Source organism: Diorhabda sublineata, chromosome 9, assembly GCF_026230105.1.
Source record: "Diorhabda sublineata isolate icDioSubl1.1 chromosome 9, icDioSubl1.1, whole genome shotgun sequence".
In the NCBI taxonomy this organism is placed as follows: domain Eukaryota; kingdom Metazoa; phylum Arthropoda; class Insecta; order Coleoptera; family Chrysomelidae; genus Diorhabda; species Diorhabda sublineata.
This window is the reverse complement of record NC_079482.1, coordinates 907,897-935,524: the sequence shown is the minus strand read 5'-3', so window position 1 is coordinate 935,524 and position 27,628 is coordinate 907,897. Positions and strand designations below refer to the sequence as shown.

Here is a 27,628-nt window from a genome sequence, read left to right as displayed (position 1 = left end):
GTTTCCGAATGTATTCGTGACAGGGACACTCAAAAACATAAAATAAATGTACAAATATATAATTAGGGTAACAAAACAATATTTTTTTGACAAAACCGTGTTAACCTCGCTTTATTTTCTTCATTGCGTTGTTTTCTGCGTTTCCATATACCTCGAAAAACAGTGGGGAAGTTCGATTGGATTGCTGTTGATTTCTTTGTATCTAGTTCGAAAAAAAAAAATACCGAGAACATTAAGTATGCAAAAAGGAGTGGAAATTTGCGTTCCGACTGCGTTCTATCATAGTAAATTAATAAGAGTGTAAGATATCCTTTTAAGAAATCAAAATTCAAAGCTTGCGCAGTTCCTGATCCAAATACTACCGCCGTCGGCGTCGAGACGCGCTGTTTTTGGCCTCAGTCGACATGCGGCAGGGGCTTTTCGTACAACTCTATGGAGCAGGTACGGTGGAATGTGGTGTTTCTCATACTCGCGTTGGTGACTTTTACGACAACTTCACCCTTAGGTATGAGCATTTAATCCAATCACCCTAATAATTTCTTGTTGTATGCACGTTAATTAGTTGTAAGCAATTTTAGAAATGGAAAATTTCTGCTTTACCACTTTGTATAAACTTTATTTATTTCTGCGGATTGAAAAAATACGATTTGTTTATAATAATAATGTTTTCTAATGAATTATTTATAGTGAAATAATTAATTTTTGAACTCAATTCGAAATTAATCAGATAGCAACTTGTATGGAATGTATTGAATTGAAATTTCGCATATTTTCTCACTTTTGGTGAAATTTCTGAAATATCAATCAATTTTTTCATAATAAACATCTTTTATTTTGAATTTTTGTCATTCTATAACAATTTTTTTTAATAAATCCATTTGAATCTACGGCTTTTACCACGAAAACGTTTATACGAACTTCTAGACAAATATATTTCAAGAAAATTATTTTTTTTTAAACTATTAGTTGTATTGAATGATTTTGATTACACAGAACTCTAAAAAAACTTTTTAGACGACGTCATTTAAAAGTTATCCGTTCTGTATTCATTTACATACCGAAAGTTGCGTTTTTAGTGTTCCGTGTAATGAAAATGACAATTTCGTACTGCAAAACACTTTCGGAACGCTCGGAGTACACAACTTCAACACTTGACAGTTTCACTTCGACGATTTTGCATAACCTTAAATTTTTTATTGTCTGAAATTATTTGTTTTAACCGAAGTTTTGTCTAAATTACATTAAATAAACAAATTCATCGGAATAAATTTGGATTTTTAGCCGAATTGACGTATCGAAGAAACTTTTAAACAAAATTATGTCAAATAAAAATAATTAATAATGATATACTGAGTGTTTACGTAACATAAGTTACCGATTTCTTTCAAATAAATCGTTCTTTAGTCGACGCCATCTGGAAATTGTTCGTTCTGTATTTGTTTGCCTATCGAAAGTTGCGTTTTTAGTGTTCCGTGTAATAAAAGTGACAGTTCCGTACTGCAAAACACTTTCGGAACGCTCCGGAGTACACAACTTTAACAGTTGACAGTTGACAGTTTCACTTCGACGATTTTGCATAACCTTAAATTTTTAATTGTCTGAAATTATTTGTTTTAACCGAAGTTTTGTCTAAATTACATTAAATAAACAAATTCATCGGAATAAATTTGGATTTTTAGCCGAATTGACGTATCGGAGAAACTTTTAAACAAAATTATGTCAAATAAAAATAATTAATAATGATATACTGAGTGTTTACGTAACATAAGTTACCGATTTTTTTCAAATAAATCGTTCTTTAGTCGACGCCATCTGGAAATTGTTCGTTCTGTATTTGTTTGCCTACTGAAAGTTGCGTTTTTAGTGTTCCGTGTAATAAAAGTGACAGTTTCGTACTGCAAAACACTTTCGGAACGCTCCGGAGTACACAACTTTAACAGTTGACAGTTGACAGTTTCATTTCGACGATTTTGCATAACCTTAAATTTTTAATTGTCTGAAATTATTTGTTTTAACCGAAGTTTTGTCTAAATTACATTAAATAAACAAATTCATCGGAATAAATTTGGATTTTTAGCCGAATTGACGTATCGGAGAAACTTTTAAACAAAATTATGTCAAATAAAAATAATTAATAATGATATACTGAGTGTTTACGTAACATAAGTTACCGATTTTTTTCAAATAAATCGTTCTTTAGTCGACGCCATCTGGAAATTGTTCGTTCTGTATTTGTTTGCCTACTGAAAGTTGCGTTTTTAGTGTTCCGTGTAATAAAAGTGACAGTTTCGTACTGCAAAACACTTTCGGAACGCTCCGGAGTACACAACTTTAACAGTTGACAGTTGACAGTTTCATTTCGACGATTTTGCATAACCTTAAATTTTTAATTGTCTGAAATTATTTGTTTTAACCGAAGTTTTGTCTAAATTACATTAAATAAACAAATTCAACGGAATGAATTTGGATTTTTAGCCGAATTGACGTATCGGAGAAACATTTAAACAAAATTATGTCAAATAAAAATAATTAATAATGATATACTGAGTGTTTACGTTACATAATTTACCGATTTTTTTCAAATAAACCGTTTTTTAGTCGACGCCATCTGGAAATTGTTCGTTCTGTATTTGTTTGCCTACTGAAAGTTGCGTTTTTAGTGTTCCGTGTAATAAAAGTGACAGTTCCGTACTGCAAAACACTTTCGGAACGCTCCGGAGTACACAACTTCAACAGATGACAGTTTCATTTCGATGATTTTGCATAACCTTAAATTTTTAATTGTCTGAAATTATTTGTTTTAACCGAAGTTTTGTCTAAATTAATGAAATAACAATGAATGATGATGAAAAAGAAAACATCGGCGGCCGTTCTTAATTCGTTGCCGGATGAAAACTCTTTATGAAGTGTTGTGACCAGAAAAAGGCGAAAAGCGTAGTGCTCATTTTTCAGAAAAATTTAAAATCTGGAAAAGTTCAATAAAACAAGAAACAAAACAAAGTTATTGGAGAAGTTTTAGATTTGCGTCGTCTAAAAAATATTGTGTACGCCTCGGCTGAAATACTACTTTCAATCTTGGCATACAAGTAACTATTTTTTAGTTCAGTTATTTCGTATCTTTGGTCGATAAAATAAAAAAAAATTAGATATTAGTTTAAGTTTATCTGTAATCTCAGCCAGGATCAAACTGTACTTTCTTCCCGAGTAGAAAACAACTTTTGTATTTGTTGAAAATCATCAAATCCTGATACTTTTTCTTAAAATGAGCTCAATAACCTATTAAAAGGTCCTTTTTATGTTGGAAGAAAAAAATTAGTTTTTCTTCAAGCGATAAGAGGATGGTTTAAACAAAAAAAACCACAAAAACTTTAGAAAAAAATATATTTTAGCACCAAAAACTTTCGATACCCTTTTTATAATAATAAGAATCGTCAAGCTCCTCAAAATACCCATCTTTGACCAATCGAACCATTTTTTCAAGTATGGGAACAGAAAATAATCCGATGGAGCTAAGTCTGGCGATTGTGGTGCATGAGGTACCAAATCAAACTGTAATTCATCAATTTTGGTCATTGCTATAACGGATATTTGAGCTGGTGCATTTTCTTGATGAAACAACAGACTTTTTTTTAGGTTGCTGCATCGAAATGCGGAGAAATTTATGGTGTTTACGATGTGTGCGTTTCCGTGATGAAAATTTTGTGTCTCTCCCTGAAATAACCGTAAAATTCTCCAATTGTTCGAGATAGATCGACATGTAAGCTGTCAAGATACCGCTGATTCACTGGGCATTAAACATTTAACAGTTAGGAATCATTCGAAAATGCCTAGAAATAGAATAAAACTCGATTTTTGTTTGCCGCATGAATTGGTCGCACGGATTTAATTAAACGTATTGAAAGCTCTAACAACAAAGCTTTTTTTTGAGAGAGAGATTCATAATTTTGTGTTTGATAAGACTTGAAGAAAATATATAATCAAAATATACAATTTTCGTTCTTATTCATAGCAATCTTCTTTATTATCGTGTGTCTTATAGTCTTCATCGGCTTATTTTTTGTTGTCTTTCTGTTTGTCAATCTTTTTTACTTGTCTTGAATTGATCTTTCTCTGTAAACGTCCCCATTAGCTCAGTTGCCATATTCAACAATAACTCTTGGGTTTTCCGAGCCCCAGATTCGACAATTTTGTTTATTGACGTAACCACCAAGGTGGAAACGGTCCTCATCAGTTAAGATGATTTTTCGATGAAATTCCGGATCATTTTCATGCATTTCAAGAACCCAATGACCCAACTGAACTTTATAGGCTTTAAGACCCAAGTTTTTATGCAAAATACTGTGTAATGACGTTTGCGGAATGGCTAATTCCAAAGAACGACGAGGAATGGACAAACCTGGGCTTTCTTCAACACTTTGGGCTACAGCAGCGATATTCTCAGTTGTTTTTGAGCGACGTGCTCGGGTTTTATTCTTCACATCACTAACTTGCCCCAACAACTCAAATTTTTTCACCAATTTCTGTATTGGGGTGCTTCACGTCGACCCAAAAACGTTTTAGTTTTACGAACCGTCTCCGCCAAACTTTCACCATTTTTATAGCGAATTTTAATAATTTCCATTGCGTTGTTGAACGCATTTTCATTAATGGCGTAGTTTCTACTTGTCAAATGTCAAAAAATGGCAGCTTCAAAAGTGACATTTACCGAAATAGCGGGCTGTTCAAAATAACACCTATTATTGGAAAACCCTTTATATTAAACTTCACCGGTATTTTCAATTCTGTTAGTTCAACTCCTAGATATTGCACTCGCTCTAAATATTTGTCTTATAAATGTTTATTCATTTTGTAATTTTCGTCTTCATTCTATTTTTCATCAGCAAATCCCTCCAAAAATGATTTTTGGTTTTTCTTTTTCGCCGTCGGTTTAATCCTCCTCCTTGTCTTAATCCTTTTTTTTCTTGTTAACGTGTCTAGCCTTAAAACGCAGCTAAAGTTTACTACTCAGAATATACAGAGGGGACTTTTTGTAACTAGCTGTTTAGAAACGTACATAGAAAACAAAGAATTATAGTATTTAAACAGATACAAATTTTTGATCAAACTAGGCCTCAATTAAATCGATATCAAATCAAAATAAGGTTGAAAAAATTTCAAAACGTATTTTCCTCGAATTTCGTGTTTTTTATTTGAATTTTTCAGACGAATTTTGAGGTTATGTCAAAAAAGTGTAGATACAAAAGTTGTAGACCGTTTTATTACCTACAACTTGGCTATTTGACTTTTCCCATAGGACTTATAGTTTTGCCGAAAATCCCCCTTCCCCTTGAAGACCTCAGATAGGCCGTAAATCATTTTTATTATATTCTTTTCCTTTTTCAACGGGCTTTATCTTACTATTATTTTTTCAAAAATAATCGACCCTAGTCTGAGCCGTATATATATCACTCAGTTTTAATGATATACTACGTGTTAATATTCTATTATCCCATTATAATTTTAATTTCTTAAATGCATTTCGAAACATTTTAATAGAGTTACGACATTTGCCATTTAATCTGATTATTTCACACGCGAACATATTTTTTTTTTGTATTATTTAGACTTATTAATATCACTTTGTCGGGATGAAAATAACTCTCATAATATACCAGGGCTAAACAAAAAAATAATATGTTAATATGATGAATATCAAAATTCAAATATTTTTTTTTTGAAAATATAAAAATTGATAAAAGGATTTAACTTATTTTCTGTCATAAAACTAGTTTTTTTGTAATAATTTTTGATATAAAAATGAAAATTAACGTTTCGACTCATTTAAATCTACATACATAGGACAGACATCTCGATATTTATAAAATAGATTAAATGGTCATCAATACGATAAATAAGCTTCAATAAATTTCGATCTATCCTTAAAAAAATATTGAAAAAAATGAATTCTAAAACAGAAGAGACTTAAAATTAGAAACATTTAGAAGCATTAACATACAAAAAGGTCTAAGAAATAAGAAATTATACTTGTTTATATACGTAAAAAAGCTGTAATTCATTTCGTCATATTTTTTAGTCAGACGTTTCGAAAAGTGTGTGGAAATTGATGGAGAATATATTGAAAAATAACCGTAGATTGTTTTTTCGTCATTTCTTTATATGCTAGGCACTTGGTTAGATCCCAAGGCGTTCGGTACAAAATTTTGACAACACTATACTAGAAGCTGCCAGCTTCAAAATTCTCAGAACAAAATGCAAAATCCCAGAATCAAAATGAATGGAAACTTATAGCAAAAACAGCCAAATCAAACGATAAACTATAAAGAAAATGAAAATAAAGAACGAGGAGTAATCCACGTCAAAAAAAGATTTTAAAGCACCAAAAGCGATGGACATAATCCAAAGGATCGATGATAATAATGATATTACCATTTTGGTGCTCGGTTAAAAGTTTAACTCTAGATTATTATGTAATATTTACAATTTTGATCTTATTTTGAAATAGACATCGTGATCTGAGGAGATAATAATGATTGTAACTTCTAAACTGAATTAATTTATGTTGAAATTGAATCTTCTGAAGTGAATCACGACGATTGTTTCTAGAAAAGTAAAACAATTCTCGATATATTTCTGCAAAAGTGATTGGAGAATTCGTTGTTAGTGAAATTTATCTACTAAATCTCGAAAGATGAAGCTATTTAAATACCTCATTATACGCTTATTCGAAATCAATGTAAACTACGATTGTATCCTCGTTATTTTCTTCTTAATCTTTCGTTTCGTTACGTCGTATTTTTCAACTCTTCACATCAACAAATTATCAACTTGGTTTGAATAAAATAATGAGCCTCTTTTGACCTTTTTATTGGAAACATATATACACTCGAACTTTCAAGTACGAAAAGTTCCAATTATCTTGCGAGATTCTTGTTTGCGAAAGTTTTGTAATAATATTTACATTGTTGCCAGTGGTAATTGGTTAAGCAAACTGTTAACTGAACTGACAAATATTAAATTTTCCTATACACGGATTTGGTACACCGGAAAAATTGCATCGTAAGATCCTATTAGGATTACCTTATATGGTTTTTATCAGGATTGCCTCGTAAAATCCTCTTTATATGGTTGTATCAAGATTGCCTCGTAAGATCCTCAACAAGATTGCCTCGTAAGATCCTATTAGTATTACCTTATATGGTTTTTATCAAGATTGCCTCGTAAGATCCTGATTTATATGGTTTTTATCAAGATTGCCTCGTAAGATCCTGATTTATATGGTTTTTATCACGATTGCCTCGTAAAATTCTGTTTATATGGTTTTATCAAGATTGTCTCGTAAAAATCTGATTAGAATTACCTTATATGGTTTTTATCCTCGTAAAATCCTGTTTATATCGTTGTATCATGATTGCCTCGTAAGATCCTGATTTATATGGTTTTTATCAGGATTGCCTCGTAAGATCCTGATTTATATGGTTTTTATCAGGATTGCCTCGTAAAATTCTGTTTATATGGTTTTATCAAGATTGTCTCGTAAGATCCTCATCAAGATTACCTCGTAAGATCCTATTAGTATTACCTTAGATGGTTTTTATCAAGATTGCCTCGTAAGATCCTGATTTATATGGTTTTTATCAAGATTGCCTCGTAAAATCCTGATTTATATGGTTTTTATCAAGATTGCTTCGTAAGATCCTTATCAGGATTGCCTCGTAAGATCCTGATTTATATGGTTTTTATCAGGATTGCCTTGTAAAATCCTGTTTATATGGTTTTTATCAGGATTGCCTCGTAAAATCCTGATTTATATGGTTTTTATCAAGATTGCTTCGTAAGATCCTTATCAGGATTGCCTCGTAAGATCCTGATTTATATGGTTTTTATCAGGATTGCCTCGTAAAATCCTCTATATATGGTTGTATCAAGATTGCCTCGTAAGATCCTCATCAAGATTGCCTCGTAAGATCCTATTAGGATTACCTTATATGGTTTTTATCAGGATTGCCTCGTAAGATCCTGATTTATATGGTTTTTATCAGGATTGCCTCGTAAAATCCTGTTTATATGGTTGTATCAAGATTGCCTCGTAAGATCCTCATCAAGATTGCTTCGTAAGATCCTTATCAGGATTGCCTCGTAAGATCCTGATTTATATGGTTTTTATCACGATTACCTCGTAAAATTCTGTTTATATGGTTTTATCAAGATTGTCTCGTAAGATCCTCATCAAGATTGCCTCGTAAAAATCTGATTAGAATTACCTTATATGGTTTTTATCCTCGTAAAATCCTGTTTATATCGTTGTATCATGATTGCCTCGTAAGATCCTGATTTATATGGTTTTTATCAGGATTGCCTCGTAAAATTCTGTTTATATGGTTTTATCAAGATTGTCTCGTAAGATCCTCATCAAGATTACCTCGTAAGATCCTATTAGTATTACCTTATATGGTTTTTATCAAGATTGCCTCGTAAGATCCTGATTTATATGGTTTTTATCAAGATTGCCTCGTAAAATCCTGATTTATATGGTTTTTATCAAGATTGCTTCGTAAGATCCTTATCAGGATTGCCTCGTAAGATCCTGATTTATATGGTTTTTATCAGGATTGCCTTGTAAAATCCTGTTTATATGGTTTTTATCAAGATTGCCTCGTAAAATCCTGATTTATATGGTTTTTATCAAGATTGCTTCGTAAGATCCTTATCAGGATTGCCTCGTAAGATCCTGATTTATATGGTTTTTATCAAGATTGCCTCGTAAAATCCTCTATATATGGTTGTATCAAGATTGCCTCGTAAGATCCTCATCAAGATTGCCTCGTAAGATCCTATTAGGATTACCTTATATGGTTTTTATCAGGATTGCCTCGTAAGATCCTGATTTATATGGTTTTTATCAGGATTGCCTCGTAAAATCCTGTTTATATGGTTGTATCAAGATTGCCTCGTAAGATCCTCATCAAGATTGCTTCGTAAGATCCTTATCAGGATTGCCTCGTAAGATCCTGATTTATATGGTTTTTATCAAGATTGCCTCGTAAAATCCTGATTTATATGGTTTTTATCAAGATTGCTTCGTAAGATCCTTATCAGGATTGCCTCGTAAGATCCTGATTTATATGGTTTTTATCAAGATTGCCTCGTAAAATCCTGATTTATTTGGTTTTTATCAAGATTGCTTCGTAAGATCCTTATCAGGATTGCCTCGTAAGATCCTGATTTATATGGTTTTTATCAAGATTGCCTCGTAAAATCCTGATTTATATGGTTTTTATCAAGATTGCTTCGTAAGATCCTTATCAGGATTGCCTCGTAAGATCCTGATTTATATGGTTTTTATCAGGATTGCCTCGTAAAATCCTGTTTATATGGTTTTTATCAAGATTGCCTCGTAAAATCCTGATTTATATGGTTTTTATCAAGATTGCTTCGTAAGATCCTTATCAGGATTGCCTCGTAAGATCCTGATTTATATGGTTTTTATCAGGATTGCCTCGTAAAATCCTCTTTATATGGTTGTATCAAGATTGCCTCGTAAGATCCTCATCAAGATTGCCTCGTAAGATCCTATTAGGATTACCTTATATGGTTTTTATCAAGATTGCCTCGTAAGATCCTGATTTATATGGTTTTTATCAAGATTGCCTCGTAAGATCCTGATTTATATGGTTTCTATCAAGATTGCCTCGTAAGATCCTGATTTATATGGTTTTTATCAAGATTGCCTCGTAAAATCCTGATTTATTTGGTTTGTATCAAGATTGCTTCGTAAGATCCTTATCAGGATTGCCTCGTAAAATCCTCTTTATATGGTTGTATCAAGATTGCCTCGTAAGATCCTAGTAGGATTCCCTTTTATGGTTTTTATCAAGATTGCCTCGTAAAATCCTGATTTATATGGTTTTTATCAAGATTGTCTCGTAAGATCCTCATCTGGATTGCCTCATAAGCTCCTGATCAGTATTGCCTTATAAGATCCTGATTGGGATTACCTTAAAGGGTTCTGATCAAGATTGCCTCATGAGATCCTTTTCAGGATTATTTTACATATTCCTAATTAGATTTTCCTTGCATAGTTTCAGTCAAGATTGCCAAAATATTGACAATTTAATGACTAGGAGAACTGAATCGAAAATTGTCAAATTTGACGTATAAATTTATAGCTAATTCTTGACTGTATTATCTTTTATCATCGTTGTAAAAGGCTTTGTAAGAATTATTGAATCGTTTCGTTTGCCTGTCAACGAGACCGGGGAGTTTTCATAATAAATCAAAAATAAATTATAACGAGGCAAATTTAGATACGCCCTATTATTATTTTTCACTTTTTTGCTGTTCAATTAGACTGAAAAACTTGCCAGTCGACTTTATCTTAGTAATTTGAAATTTAGAAATTTGTTTGTATACCAATTATTCAAAATAGTATTCAATGAAATGAAAGATAAACAAAATAATATATCGTTATGAAAATATTTTCAACCTAACCTAACTACTTTTGAGCACTTTTATATGAGCGTTTCCGTTCTTCTTCTTTTTTTTTAGTACTGTCAAAAATACTTTACCTTCGACTGGTCTTCAAGTCTTCAATAATTTATAAGTTGTGTGTGTTTTTGAATTCTTATCATATATATTTTTACTATTATAAACTTCTTTTATTATTCTGCTTCACCACGAGATATTCAATTGAATCATAAGGATTTTTCCTAGTAAATCTTCTTATTTGGTTGTTGTTGTAAATGATCCCGACGTTCTAATAGAGCCCTAGATATAGTTTGGTCAACGGTAGTCACGAAGGAGCATTCACTATGTTCCTTAGTAATTTATTTTTGAATATTTGGATATTATACTGTTCGGAACTACATTATATCGAAGATAAAGTGGAATGAATCTTCAATATACAATACGTCGTCTCTTAAATCATCTCCAGGTACTTAAGTTTGAAGATAATACAATTTTCTTTGGTTTAAGCTCGTGCTAATTTAGTTGATTGTCTTAAATTCAGCTACATCTTCTTCATGAATGTTTAAAACAGCTAATATATCATCCGCGATGAGTTCTGAGTAGTTTTTTCTTTTCCTTATATCAAATACTCTTCACTGTAACAAGTTAGAAACTTACCTCGAAGTGGAAATACATTTAGAGACATTAAACGATGGAAAAATAAATTCTGGTAGGCCAAGAACGATCAGAACCAACAGTTACCTTGAGGAATTTGGTAAGACAAACAGCTACGTCTTCTTCTACGTACTTGGAGGATACCTAAAGAGCAATGGTTACATTCCCATCATAACAGACAAGTCCAAGAGCTCTTGCCAGACGATTTACATTATTTCAATCAATCAATCACAATCTACTTGGAAGATTTAATGGATGGAGCTCCATCACGCTTTAATTTTAGGAATCGATGGATCGGTAGAGGTGTAGAAGCTCCGATTCATTGCCCTTCTTGGTCATGCGATTTTAACAGTTTGGTGATACCTTTGAGTAAAAGTTTAATGACCTCATAGCTGACTACCAAACGTTTGGAAGACAGTAGCTGCGTCAAAATCGTAAGAAACGTCAAATCCATCTATCCATTCGTTTTCCTGGTTAGCTCTATCTTTCAGTTACATACTTTGGTCTGAATGGAGCAGATGGTTTGTTTGGAGTGTATCCCTTATGTTATTAGATCAAATCTAGTTTTATTTCGATTCATTGGTTCTCATTTTCCAAGTGATCCACCAACCAGTTGTTTCGATTGTTGTTTTTCATCGTCACGTCCAAATATTTTTTATATACGATATTTCTCTCGTTCAATTTAATTAAAAATTCTTCTCGCATTCTTGTGATATAGTTTCTAGTAGCATTCTCATTTAATTACAGGGTTATCGAAAAGTTTCGTTACCTTCTGTTTCAATTATAACGAAACTGAACTTTCTAAAACTCCATTGATAAATTTATTGTAATGGATACTTCGGAAATTTGCTTCTTTGATCCATTATACAAAGTTTGTTTTACAAACTTAGATGAAATGAATATCTACTTTGGTGGCTGTACTTTGAGCAAGAGAAATTTATATCAACGCAATTCGTATCAGATCCATTCTTCATTTTGTCACTCAATATCGAAAAGCCCCCGCGTTCCATTTTTATAATATTACGTTCAATAATAGGTAATTCAGATATATTTGACATACCAGATGGTTTTGCTTAATATAGAATGCAATTTTTGTAAATATTTGGCTTTTGTTAGGTCTTTTTCACGTCATCAACAATTCCATTTCCATTAATAGGATTTTTCTATCAAGGAAAAACTCTGATGGAGCCTCTAGCCTTGTTGGTCACTCCTAGCACCCAAATTTACCAGAAAAAATTCAAAAACCGCCGCAAATTTTACAAGAAATGTGGAAATCAAACGCAGTTGCATCGACGACAGCATAAATAACAAGTAATAACGACTTCCATTAGAAATACTACTGATTATTTGACAAAACTTTAATTCAAAATCAAAAACTTCATTAGAATGTGATTTTTGTAAATATTTGGCTTTTGTTAGGTCTTTTTCACGTCCTCAACAATTCCATTTCCATTAATAGTATTTTTCTATTAAGGAAAAACCCTGATGGAGCCTCTAGCCTTGTTGGTCACTCCTAGCACCCAAATTTACCAGAAAAAATTCAAAATCGTCACAAATTTTACAAGAAATGTGGAAATCAAACGCAGTTGCATCGACGACAGCATAAATAACAAGTAATAACGACTTCCATTAGAAATACTACTGATTATTTGACAAAACTTTAATTCAAAATCAAAAACTTCATTAGAATGTGATTTTTGTAAATATTTGGCTTTTGTTAGGTCTTTTTCACGTCCTCAACAATTCCATTTCCATTAATAGTATTTTTCTATTAAGGAAAAACCCTGATGGAGCCTCTAGCCTTGTTGGTCACTCCTAGCACCCAAATTTACCAGAAAAAATTCAAAATCGTCACAAATTTTACAAGAAATGTGGAAATCAAACGCAGTTGCATCGACGACAGCATAAATAACAAGTAATAACGACTTCCATTAGAAATACTACTGATTATTTGACAAAACTTTAATTCAAAATCAAAAACTTCATTAGAAAGTAATTTTTGTAAATATTTGGCTTTTGTTAGGTCTTTTTCACGTCCTCAACCATTCCATTTCCCTTTATAGTATTTTTCTATTAAGGAAAAACCCTGATGGAGCCTCTAGCCTTGTTTGTCACTCCTAGCACCCAAATTTACCATAAAAAATTAAAATCGTCACAAATTTTACAAGAAATGTGGAAATCAAACGCAGTTGCATCGACGACAGCATAAATAACAAGTAATAACGACTTCCATTAGAAATACTACTGATTATTTGACAAAACTTTAATTCAAAATCAAAAACTTCATTAGAAAGTAATTTTTGTAAATATTTGGCTTTTGTTAGGTCTTTTTCACGTCCTCAACAATTCCATTTCCATTGATAGTATTTTTCTATTAAGGAAAAGCCCTGATGGAACCTCTAGCCTTGTTCGTCACTCCTAGCACCCAAATTTACCAGAAAAAATTCAAAAACCGCCGCAAATTTTACAAGAAATGTGGAAATCAAACGCAGTTGCATCGACGACAGCATAAATAACAAGTAATAACGACTTCCATTAGAAATACTACTGATTATTTGACAAAACTTTAATTCAAAATCAAAAACTTCATTAGAATGTGATTTTTGTAAATATTTGGCTTTTGTTAGGTCTTTTTCACGTCCTCAACAATTCCATTTCCATTAATAGTATTTTTCTATTAAGGAAAAACCCTGATGGAGCCTCTAGCCTTGTTGGTCACTCCTAGCACCCAAATTTACCAGAAAAAATTCAAAATCGTCACAAATTTTACAAGAAATGTGGAAATCAAACGCAGTTGCATCGACGACAGCATAAATAACAAGTAATAACGACTTCCATTAGAAATACTACTGATTATTTGACAAAACTTTAATTCAAAATCAAAAACTTCATTAGAAAGTAATTTTTGTAAATATTTGGCTTTTGTTAGGTCTTTTTCACGTCATCAACAATTCCATTTCCATTAATAGGATTTTTCTATCAAGGAAAAACTCTGATGGAGCCTCTAGCCTTGTTGGTCACTCCTAGCACCCAAATTTACCAGAAAAAATTCAAAAACCGCCGCAAATTTTACAAGAAATGTGGAAATCAAACGCAGTTGCATCGACGACAGCATAAATAACAAGTAATAACGACTTCCATTAGAAATACTACTGATTATTTGACAAAACTTTAATTCAAAATCAAAAACTTCATTAGAATGTGATTTTTGTAAATATTTGGTTTTTGTTAGGTCTTTTTCACGTCCTCAACCATACCATTTCCCTTGATAGTATTTTTCTATTAAGGAAAAACCCTGATGGAGCCTCTAGCCTTGTTCGTCACTCCTAGCACCCAAATTTACCAGAAAAAATTCAAAAACCGCCGAAAATTTTACAAGAAATGTGGAAATCAAACGCAGTTGCATCGACGACAGCATAAATAACAAGTAATAACGACTTCCATTAGAAATACTACTGATTATTTGACAAAACTTTAATTCAAAATCAAAAACTTCATTAGAATGTAATTTTTGTAAATATTTGGTTTTTGTTAGGTCTTTTTCACGTCATCAACAATTCCATTTCCATTAATAGGATTTTTCTATCAAGGAAAAACTCTGATGGAGCCTCTAGCCTTGTTGGTCACTCCTAGCACCCAAATTTACCAGAAAAAATTCAAAAACCGCCGCAAATTTTACAAGAAATGTGGAAATCAAACGCAGCTGCATCGACGACAGCATAAATAACAAGTAATAACGACTTCCATTAGAAATACTACTGATTATTTGACAAAACTTTAATTCAAAATCAAAAACTTCATTAGAATGTAATTTTTGTAAATATTTGGCTTTTGTTAGGTCTTTTTCACGTCCTCAACAATTCCATTTCCATTAATAGCATTTTTCTATCAAGGAAAAACACTGATGGAGCCTCTAGCCTTGTTGGTCACTCCTAGCACCCAAATTTACCAGAAAAAATTAAAATCGTCACAAATTTTACAAGAAATGTGGAAATCAAACGCAGTTGCATCGACGACAGCATAAATAACAAGTAATAACGACTTTAGAAGTACTACTGATCATCAATCAAAAACTTCATACAAGGTGTTTCAAAAAAAGTAATAACGTCTGAAGGATACTTAGAAATTTATTTTTATAATAGAGGGCGCTAGTTACACGGTTCGTACCGAGTAGTTTTTAAATATTAAGCAAAATTTTCCAAAAAACTTTTGATAAAACTGGATACTGTGTATAGTTTTAAAAATATTTTGATTTAAATTTAAATTTTTTCAACGCCATTTATCTTGATTACGGATGGCGTTTAGAAAATTTTTTACTGAGTAAACCCCGAATATTTTTGAGGTTTCCATCTATTCTAGAGACGGAATAACCTCTTTTTGAAACACCCTGTACGTTAAATTGATATTCTCCTCGTAATGAATAAAAGTCTGTTGAATATTGATTGATGAATTTCATTGGAAAATAAAAAAGAAGATTGAAATGACTCGGCGAATCGTTTTCAAAGTTTTTTTTTTTTTCAAGAAATCTAACAAACAAGTCTAAAACAACTTTGTTAAAGTAAAGTATAAAAAGGATTTTCATATACTACGTCAAATATGATTAATACACAGACTAATTCAGCCGAGAAAATATTATTTGAAGTCGAATTACCGATGTTGATAAAAAATGAAATGGATTTATCAACTTTTGAAATTAATTTATGTGTAAAATTTACAAGTACGACCGTTTTTAATACAAAAAATAATACGACTACCCTGTTTAATAACTGAGAGGGGAAAATAGAAAACATTTGCCAGTAAATATGCCTTTAAATTATTGCGAAATGCGGGAAAGTTTTTCAATTGGCAAGTGATTGTGCACTTTTTTTACATTGTAAAATATTGAACACATTATATAAAGACATTGACTTCTGTTGGTGAGATATGACTTAAATCGTGCGAGAGGGGTTTCCGTGAAACCCTAGAACTGTGAATCAAAATATTATGATCAACACGATCAAAAACCTGGAGAAAAACCTTTGGAGAATCACAAAAAGTTGTCGCAGTGGAGTGATGGCTGTTTATACCAGAGTAGACATTATTTATTAAGAATAATTTAGCATCAAAAACACAAATTGGAAAGTATTTATCAACTTTTCGAATGGTAGAAAGTATCAAGGAGAACAGAAAATTTTTTCGAACAATTATAGTTTAATTTACTATATATCAGTACGTTTATAACAGTGCTAGCTCGAAGTATGTAATTTTCTCTGTAAAATTCTCGTCGTCATTATTTATAATCAATTTCTCAGAAAGTGATATTGATTTCTCGATAAGAAATTAATGGATTAATCACAGATTCCATCGGAGAAATCGATTCGTCATTCGATTATACATAAAATGTTGGAATATTGAAATAATTTCGTCAGTTTTTTGTGGTTGTAGTTGAGAAAAAAGCTGTGTACACATCTGACAACTTCTACAGATCTTACCAAATGATTTTAAATTGTATTTTTAGAACGTACAAGGGATTTCGATGATACAACGTTAGTTTTCCAAGGAAATGGAGTCTGCTCCTCTTCATTGTTAATAATTCTTTAGCCACCATGTCATTTTACCAAATCTAGGAATAGAAAATGATACAAGGGGGTTAAATCTAGTGAATAGGGTGCAATTCAAACTTCATTTCATCAATTTTGTCCATTGCAATGACGAATTTCTGAGCTGGTGTATCGTCTTGGTGATACAACACTTTCTTCTTAGCCAAAAGCTGCAGTTTTTGCTTTATTTCTTCGCTCAAACGTTACAATAAGTTCAAATAATAATCGCCGTTTATTATTTTTACTTTTTTTCTATATAATCAATGAAAATTATACCATGCGCATCCAAAAAACCGACACCATGGCCTTGTCTGCAGTTGGAACTGTCTTTGTCTTCTTTGGAGCCGGTTCTCCCTTTTTCAATCCATTGTTTTGATTGTTTTTTTGTATCGGATGTGAAGTGATGGACCCACGTTTCATCCATGGAAACATCCTCAGCATGTACAGCATTTTTTGAAATGTCTATTCTGGATTCGTCACCTCATTTGGTCGATCACTTCGTTTAAACTCGGTTACCCGATATTTTACTGTGTACTTTCTTAAATTTTTCAAGCAGCTACCGCCATCTGTAGATCAAGACAGGTAGTTCTTAGTTGTAAGTTAACCTCTAAGTTAAACTTCACTCGAAAGCTTTTATTTTCTACAGTCCGAAACATTTGGGGGTTTGGTACTTAAGCTAGAGGATGGATTGGTCAAATTGGGCCATAAATTATTTGAAAATTTGAGTTTAAGGTACAATATAACCTCAAAATATCAATATCAATTCTAATGATCGAAGTACGATATTAAAATAAGGAAAATCGAGAAGATTGAAGATGTTTAAGCTTGTGTGTGATAGCGAAAATCATTTAGAATTATTTGGAAAATGTGTGAGGTAATTTGAGCTTACCTATAATATCTTTTCACTTAAATAAACTTGGACGTTTTTCACTTTTCGCTAAACCTTTTCTTGCCTCAAGTTTTATTATAGCGCCGCGGAAATATCCCAAGAATAATGTATTAAAGCACATGAATGGCTCCGTTATTTGAACAAAACGAAAATCGCTTTACCGCAAACATTTACATAACTTCCCACTCAAATTTTTATTCCGTTTAGGATTTAATGAGATATGAAATAAGGGGACGATATTAAATCCTAAACTAAAGACTGAAGATTTAATCTCGTTCACTCAATTAGAAAAATATTGAAAACTTAACTTTCTATACTATCTTTTGGTTGTTCGAAACGGCGTTTCGGTATCAAATCATCATCTTCAGAGACCGAGGTTTCCCAACACGAGTTAAACTTTAACTTTGTTACTTTAAATTAAACACCCTGTATATTAATACATTTTTGAAATCTACGTAAAATTTTAGTTCACTTTTGTCCGATAACTTTTTTCGAAAAATGTATATTCTTTGAATTATTAATTTTTTTGTAAAAAATTTGCAGATCCTTATAAATTATTTTTTTACGAAGATACCCTTAAGGATATGAAAATGATTTCTATTCGGTTGCTTTAAGCAAAGACAGAAGTATTAGAATATATGTTGAAAAATTTTTCATTTTATACAGGGTGTGAATAGAAAGTATTCAAAGTTTAACTTCATAAATATCAAATTTCTTTATTTTTTTACATAGAACCACCAGGTTTTTTCTATTTTAATTCATTCAGGGGTGGAAAATAAGGCAAATTTATATATACTTTCCTATAGCTAAACTTTACCGTTGTCTAGAAATTAAATGTTTTCCACACCTAATAAAGAAATGTGATATTTATGAAGTTGAACTTTGAACACTTTTTATACACACCCTGTTGAAAATGAAACATTTTTCAACATAGATTCAAATACGTCAGACCTTGCTTAAAGTGAACAAACAGAAACCATTTTCATATCTTCGAGGATAATCTCGTAAAAAAATAATTTATAAGGATCTGCGAAGGTCAAATTTTTTACAAAAAAATTAATAACTCAAAAAGTATACATTCTTCGAAAAAAGTTTTTGGACAAAAGTGAACTAAAATTTTACGTAGATTTCAAAAATGTATTGATATACAGGGTGTTCTATTTAAAATAACAACGTTATACAGTATTTTGCCATATACAGATAGTTTTAACTCGTCGTGGGACACCCTGTATAATTAGTACAGGTAAAAGAGGATTAACCCCGAAATTAAATTGGGCGTTTCTGATTTTTGGTTACTGATAAGCCTAGCAACGTAATTACGGGCACGGGTTTTCGAAATTTTGGAACCTGTAACTTAAAAAAATTTTAAAACGCGAATAACCAGAAAACTAGGAGGAATTCGAAAAAACCTGCTAGGATAAAAAATGTAGAGCACAAAATTTTCTACAAAAAAGGTCCTCAGTTATTTTTTTGTTTGAGTCGCTATTTTTGAGTAAATCTCCCTTAACGCCAGAGCATCAGCTCGCGATTTGTGTGCCAATTCTTGGTTTCAAATGAACTAACTTTCAAAAAACGCGATCGTGAATATTCTCGGTTGATTTTTTTGCTTCAAAATTCCTCGTACATTTCGAGTTATTCACGATTCAAAATATTTCTCAGTTTCAAGTCCCAAAATTTCGAAAAATTCGTAATTTTGTTAAAAGCTTTATTACTTATTCAGTATCCCAAAACCTCCCCGAAATCTAAACAATCAAAACCGCCCAATTCAATTTAAATCTTTAGCTCAAAATCGCCTAATTTTCCTGTACTAATCTTGAGCTAAAAAAAACTTGTAGTTCCACAGGATTAAAAGAATCAATTTAGATGCAAAAAATTTATTTAATTCTCTTTGATTTCAAAAGTTTTCTCAAATTGAGTAGGAGGAGGTCAAAAACGCACTATACAACACCAGCTTTATTGCAAAATGCATTAGATGCTGATCCCACTTATGTTCAGCGGCTGCACCAATTCGTTTTAGATTTCTTTCTATGTAAATCAGCTTATTTTCCAAGAATCTAACCAAGAAAAATGTTTTGCATCATGGAAAGTAACCGTGGAATCATTTTGACGCGGCCTTTTTTATTCGACAGGTACCACAGAAATTAGTCCAGCTAGATATGAATTTTGATTATCGTGGAAAAGCTGAGAATTTAATCCAACGCAATTACAAGCTTCCAGGTTAATGTGTCTGACCTCCGACAAGTTTCCGGTTCTCTTTCTTTTTTATTTTGTTTGATTGACTCATCTGACTCACTGCTAGCCGTAACCTTTACCTACCATCAGATGTTTGATCTGTTCAACCCTATCATGTTACATAGTAAGGATACAATGCCAAAAGGTCAATGAAAGAAGTCCAGAATCCGCCAGAACTTTGCCCACAAGCAAACGTTACCTTCAGAAGAAGATTTGAAGAGTTAAAACTCAGGAAAACAGCTGTCAGGTATCAAAAATCATAGTGAAGTAGTGAAGACATCAAGAAGGAAAACAACAAAGATTGAATATTAATTTCAGAATAACTAAATTTTGATTAGAAAGTGGTTTTTTCCCTGTACCTTTTTTTGTGTCACAGCATTATTGCGTATAAATATCAATCGAAATGACAGTGTTGCCAGTTGACAAAATCAAAAAATTATTATCGGTTTCGATTCGATCAAATAACCTTTTCAGGATAATCAATTATAATTCGAAATAAAAATAATTCTTCAACTAATAAATCATTGAATTAATAGTTCGTTGCACTTATATCTGATAGTAAAATCGATTGTTATAGAAGTATAATTTTTACGTAATCGATTGTACTGTTGACATGTTGTGAACGTTACCGCGATTGACTTGACTTATGAGGCGTGCTGAATTGGAATAAGGTGCGTTTTTACGAGTTGACGCCGGGCGCCGCTTTGTCATCGCGTGGTTTCGAAAAATCCGGTTCCCCGACTTCGTATTTCCATGGAATCTTACGTATATTTATAGGAAAGTTCGAACCTTTACCCTTCATTTCGATGTTCGATACAGTATACACTGTCAAAATTTCACCAACAAAATCAATTTTAAAAATATCATAAATACCTGATTAGTGTGATAAAGTTCAGTGTCTCATTTGTCCTTTGTCCTGGTGTGATGAGTTAAATGTCCTTAAGATGAACTCAAATTGTTAGAAACGGGAAGAAATCGTAAGGACATGCCAGTCAAGATACGTTCTAGATTATAATAGAATCAAAAAAGGAGTAGATTTTAGTGACCGAGGTAAATCTGTACCATATTTGTAGTTCAAGGAGGTATTGTCGAAAGCTTTAGACCGAGAAGAGAAAAAATAAATGTTGGAACGATCCAGGACACCAAAAAAAATGTTCATGGTGTTACGAAAAGTTTAGGAAAACCATGACCCCTGAAGAACTTCGGGCATGTTGTATAGTTGTTAATAGTTCCATCGCGAGGTTAATTAACGCCATGACGCACTTAATAGTTACTGCGCGAGGTTAATTAAACCCCGTGGCGCACTTGTTGATAGTTACAGCGCGAGTTTAATTAAACCCCGTAACGAACTTGTTGATAGTTACAGAGCGAGTTTAATTAAACCCCGTGACGAACTTGTTGATAGTTACAGTGCGAGTTTAATTAAACCCCGTGACGAACTTGTTGATAGTTACAGCGCGAGTCTAATTAAACCCCGTAACGAACTTGTTGATAGTTACAGCGCGAGTTTAATTAAACCCCGTGACGAACTTGTTGATAGTTACAGTGCGAGTCTAATTAAACCCCGTAACGAACTTGTTGATAGTTACACCGCGAGTTTAATTAACCCCGTGACGAACTTGTTCATAGTTACAACGCGAGTTTAATTAAACCTCGTGACGAACTTGTTGATAGTTACAGTGCGAGTCTAATTAAACCCCGTAACGAACTTGTTGATAGTTACTACGCGACGTTAATTAACCCCGTGACGCACTTGTGGATAGTTACAGTGCGAGTCTAATTAAACCCCGTAACGAACTTGTTGATAGTTACAGCGCGAGTTTAATTAAACCCCGTAACGAACTTGTTGATAGTTACAGAGCGAGTTTAATTAAACCCCGTGACGAACTTGTTGATAGTTACAGTGCGAGTCTAATTAAACCCCGTAACGAACTTGTTGATAGTTACAGCGCGAGTCTAATTAAACCCCGTAACGAACTTGTTGATAGTTACAGCGCGAGTTTAATTAAACCCCGTGACGAACTTGTTGATAGTTACAGTGCGAGTCTAATTAACCCCGTGACTCACTTGTTGATAGTTACACCGCGAGTTTAATTAACCCCGTGACGAACTTGTTCATAGTTACAACGCGAGTTTAATTAAACCTCGTGACGAACTTGTTGATAGTTACAGTGCGAGTCTAATTAAACCCCGTAACGAACTTGTTGATAGTTACAGCGCGAGTTTAATTAAACCCCGTGACGAACTTGTTGATAGTTACACCGCGAGTTTAATTAAACCCCGTGACGAACTTGTTGATAGTTACACCGCGAGTTTAATTAAACCCCGTGACGAACTTGTTGATAGTTACAGCGCGAGTTTAATTAAACCCCGTTACGAACTTGTTGATAGTTACAGTGCGAGTCTAATTAAACCCCGTAACGAACTTGTTGATAGTTACTACGCGACGTTAATTAACCCCGTGACGCACTTGTGGATAGTTACAGTGCGAGTCTAATTAAACCCCGTAACGAACTTGTTGATAGTTACAGCGCGAGTTTAATTAAACCCCGTGACGAACTTGTTGATAGTTGCAACGCGAGTTCAATTAACCCGTGACGAACTTGTTGAAAGTTACAGCGCGAGTTTAATTAAACCCCGTGACGAACTTGTTGATAGTTACACCGCGAGTTTAATTAACCCCGTGACGAACTTGTTCATAGTTACAACGCGAGTTTAATTAAACCCCGTGACGAACTTGTTGATAGTTGCAACGCGAGTTCAATTAACCCGTGACGAACTTGTTGAAAGTTACAGCGCGAGTTTAATTAAACCCCGTGACGAACTTGTTGATAGTTACACCGCGAGTTTAATTAACCCCGTGACGAACTTGTTGATAGTTACACCGCGAGTTTAATTAACCCCGTGACGAACTTGTTCATAGTTGCAACGCGAGTTCAATTAACCCGTGACGAACTTGTTGAAAGTTACAGCGCGAGTTTAATTAAACCCCGTGACGAACTTGTTGATAGTTACACCGCGAGTTTAATTAACCCCGTGACGAACTTGTTCATAGTTACAACGCGAGTTTAATTAAACCCCGTGACGAACTTGTTGATAGTTACAGTGCGAGTCTAATTAAACCCCGTAACGAACTTGTTGATAGTTACTACGCGACGTTAATTAACCCCGTGACGCACTTGTGGATAGTTACTGGATTTTTTCATTAGCACTGAACGTATTAATAATATCAATATTTTTTTGGAATCTATGTTCAATTTTAAGCAATTTTTGAGCAAAAAAAGTAATATCTAATAATTATTTTAATTATAATGAACATGATACAGGGAATAGGTTGAAAATATATTTCAAATAAAGACAAAAGCTTTGGATATTTCCCTTATTTCTACAGGTAGATTCTAAGTTGTTTGTAATATAATTGGACCAGTAAGTTTGGCTGAACCAATTCGGAATTTCACCGAGCATTGTTTTCTAAATAAATTTCATCATTCATATACATAAATATAATTTAAGATCATCTTCTAAAGCTTTAAAATCTGCTCTTTTCTCGATAGTATCGAGTTTATTCCATTTATTTTTATTTTCTCGGTTTTAATCTGGTTTTTGAAGGAACTTTTCAAGATTTAATGACATTAAGAAAAGCATATTAAATTACTAATATCATTACTACAAACTGATTTGAGGTTTCTCGTACGAACCGAATAATATTTTAAGAAAGTTAAGTGAAGACATACAGAAACTTTAATTTTTCTAAAACCCACTCATAAATTTAAGGAAATCGATATTATTCAATTTTCAAAGCGGGTCTGATAAGTAATTTCAGTTTTCATATGTGAAAATTCTTAATTTAAACATGTCGTACAAGAAAATCTGTACAACACCAACTTAGCACCAGATTATCGGACAAGTAGAGATGTGTGAAGAGCTCCTACTCAAATATGATCCCTATTGATCCACTTAGACCTGATGGTGTATGTGAAACCAATCCAGATGTACATAAATTTTCAGTATATGAGATTTTATCCAAGAAGTATCCAGATAGTATGTGTACTTTCAACAAAATAACATGGGAAATACAATCAAACACCTTGGTGGTATTGAACTTGTACTATATCCAGCATTTAGTCCAGACTTTGCACCGTCGTATCATCATTTAATCAGATTCTTGGCGGGATTCGTGAAGAAATACTTAGTTTCGAAGGATATGTTGAATATTTCTGCATCTAATCTGAAGAATGGACACTGGATTTTACTTTTAGAAAGTCTGGAAACAATTTCCGTCACTGGTAAACACTAATATCGATTTGTTTTCCTTTTGGAAAGTCTGGAAACAAATTCCGTCACTGTCCAACAGTCATATCGATTCGTTTTCCTTTTGGAAAGTCTGGAAACAAATTCCGTCACTGGTAAACACTAATATCGATTTGTTTTCCTTTTGGAAAGTCTGGAAACAAATTCCGTCACTGATAAACACTAATATCGATTCGTTTTCCTTTTGGAAAGTCTGGAAACAAATTCCGTCACTGGTAATAACTAATATCGATTCGTTTTCCTTTTGGAAAGTCTGGAAACAAATTCCGTCACTGGTAATAACTAATATCGATTCGTTTTCCTTTTGGAAAGTCTGGAAACAAATTCCGTCACTGTCCAACACTCATATCGATTCGTTTTCCTTTGGGAAGTCTGGAAACAAATTCCGTCACTGGTAATAACTAATATCGATTCGTTTTCCTTTTGGAAAGTCTGGAAACAAATTCCGTCACTGATAAACACTAATATCGATTCATTTTCCTTTTGGAAAGTCTGGAAACAAATTCCGTCACTGGTAATAACTAATATCGATTCGTTTTCCTTTTGGACAGTCTGGAAACAAATTCCGTCACTGTCCAACAGTCATATCGATTCGTTTTCCTTTTGGAAAGTCTGGAAACAAATTCCGTCACTGTCCAACACTCATATCGATTCGTTTTCCTTTTGGAAAGTCTGGAAACAAATTCCGTCACTGTCCAACAGTCAAATCGATTCGTTTTCCTTTTGGAAAGTCTGGAAACAAATTCCGTCACTGGTAAACACTAATATCGATTCGTTTTCCTTTTGGAAAGTCTGGAAACAAATTCCGTCACTGGTAAACACTAATATCGATTTGTTTTCCTTTTGTAGAGTCTGGAAACAAATTCCGTCACTGGTAAACACTAATATCGATTCGTTTTCCTTTTGGAAAGTCTGGAAACAAATTCCGTCACAGTCCAACACTAATATGGATTCGTTTTCTTTTTGGAAAGTCTGGAAACAAATTCCGTCACAGTCCAACACTAATATGGATTCGTTTTCTTTTTGGAAAGTCTGGAAACAAATTCCGTCACAGTCCAACACTAATATGGATTCGTTTTCTTTTTGGAAAGTCTGGAAACAAATTCCGTCACTGGTAATAACTAATATCGATTCGTTTTCCTTTTGGACAGTCTGGAAACAAATTCCGTCACTGTCCAACACTCATATCGATTCGTTTTCCTTTTGGAAAGTCTGGAAACAAATTCCGTCACTGATAAACACTAATATCGATTCATTTTCCTTTTGGAAAGTCTGGAAACAAATTCCGTCACTGTCCAACACTAATATCGATCTGTTTTCCTTTTGGAAAGTCTGGAAACAAATTCCGTCACTGGTAATAACTAATATCGATTCGTTTTCCTTTTGGAAAGTCTGGAAACAAATTCCGTCACTGTCCAACAGTCATATCGATTCGTTTTCCTTTTGGAAAGTCTGGAAACAAATTCCGTCACTGTCCAACACCTTGGTGATATTGAACTTGTACTATATCCAGCATTTAGTCCAGACTTTGCACCGCCGTTTAATCAGATTCATGGCGGGATTTGTAAGAAAAAATTCAGATTCGAAGGATATGTTGAATATTTCTGCATCTAATCTGAAGATTAAACACTGGATTTTACAGAAAATTTTGCTTTATGATCGGAGAGACCTCAATTAAAGTACAATCAGTGGATTTTGGATCATACAATAACAAGACATAGTCTATAGTACTAGAACTGATCTTACGACCGTTCCAGAAGGATCAAAAATTGACTGGAAACATTCTTGAGCAGCATACGCACTGGAATAATCAAAATTGAGATCACCACGTAGAATTAATTTGATTTTTAAAAGTTTCAGGACTCCAGTAAGATCAGTAGTTTGTGACAGAAAGAATGCATTTCGAAAAAGTCGTTTTGTAAATTACTTCTATTGAATCTGGACATGAACTAATGTTCGGTGACGGCAAGAATCTCTGGAAAATTAACTTGTTCCTAGTAAAAGATACAGTTAATTTATTTTGTGTCTTGGGGATTGAATATTAATAAGGAAAAGGCCGAGCATGGTCAGTCTTTGAGAGGGTGCTTGCTTATCTGATCGCGTCATTTTGTTAATGTAATTGTAATATTAAATTGACTCTATTTGCGTGGATATTTTAGAGAACTTCGTCTCTGCAGATATCTCGTTATTTGAAGGTCTCGAGAGACATACATTCCATGTTATTTTTCTCGGTAAGTCAAGCTAGAACTGAACGAGAATAATGTAAAATATTACGCCCTTTATTATCTGTATAAAACCCACAAACCTTTTTTGTGAAACGTGTTCGTATTAACGGACATTTAGTCATTGAATAAAACGTGAACATGTTGTGAATATTACGTCATTCGAAATGAGTTCCGCACGTCAAACATTTCATGAATTTTTATCCGGAAAAGTTAAATTTGTTTAATTTTTAATGGTTATTGACATGAATAGAGTTTGGAATCATATTCGCTGTTAAATTTCCCAATTTAAAAGAATATTTATAATACACGACATTTTCTATAAAGATACTTGATTTAAAAAATGTGAAATCAGAATTTGTATTTAAATATATTTCTTTTCCCCCAAGGGGTACTAAAAATAAGCAAAATGAACCCGGATCCATTGAAGGTTTACGTATATAAATTCGATCTTCATCTTACCTAAGGAAATTCTTGGTTACCGTCAAAAATTACGTGTTTAAATATAACTAAAAACAGTTTATTCTTTATTCCCGTAGTTTCAGCAGAGTTTCGCTTGTAATTAACAAAAACCTCACCAACAGAAATCACCTTGTAAGGGTTGATGTCTTCTTGTGCCCCAAGGCTGATTACTAGGCACAATTTGAGTGAAATTTGAGCTGTTAGATATCTACTCGGACTAAACTGCGAGATTCGTGTTCAGAACTAAAGGCTCGATATTTTACAATACAAAAAAATGCACAATCACTTGCCAATTGAAATTAAATCGATGTGATATTTTCCCGTAGTAATTTGAGCCCATATTTTGCTGGAAAATGCCTTCTACTCTGTTAACTAATTATTTATAACAATAAATAACTACGATTTATGATAAATGTCTACTTAATGTCTCTTTATGACGTGTACAACGATCTAAAAATCTACATATACCCTAAACAATTAATTTTATCGAGTTAAACTCATAAAATTGTTGAAAAATCGATCGGAAAATTGATTATTGCTATTTTTAGATTGTACAGGTTGTCCCTGTGAAAGTAACGGATTCTGTACTGGGGGGATTACTCTGGAAGTAGCGTACAAAGGTTTTGTTGGACTAGTCTTGAAACAGTATAGTGCAGTACCTTTTAAAACAGTTCAAAGATCTGTAGCTTTTGCATATTTCGTATTTTGCTGTATCCCTTCGGATAAATACCCAACTATACCATTTTTTTGTCTTTCCAATGTGGAAATAATCCCACGGCTCTTCATAACGTATTTTATGGTGAACTAAAGCGCGG

The 27,628-nt window shown here is 33.0% G+C and overlaps 1 protein-coding gene across 1 annotated transcript in view; it reads left to right on the top strand.

The window, feature by feature from the left end:
• Positions 1 to 403: 403 nt before the first annotated feature.
• The window catches only part of LOC130448545 (lachesin), a 121,241-nt gene continuing 94,016 nt past the window's right edge, over positions 404 to 27,628 (top strand). The window contains exon 1 of the mRNA XM_056785958.1: positions 404 to 505. Within this exon, the coding sequence (XP_056641936.1) occupies positions 433 to 505 (73 nt within the window). The 5' untranslated portion in view covers positions 404 to 432. The remainder of the gene's footprint in view (positions 506 to 27,628) is intronic.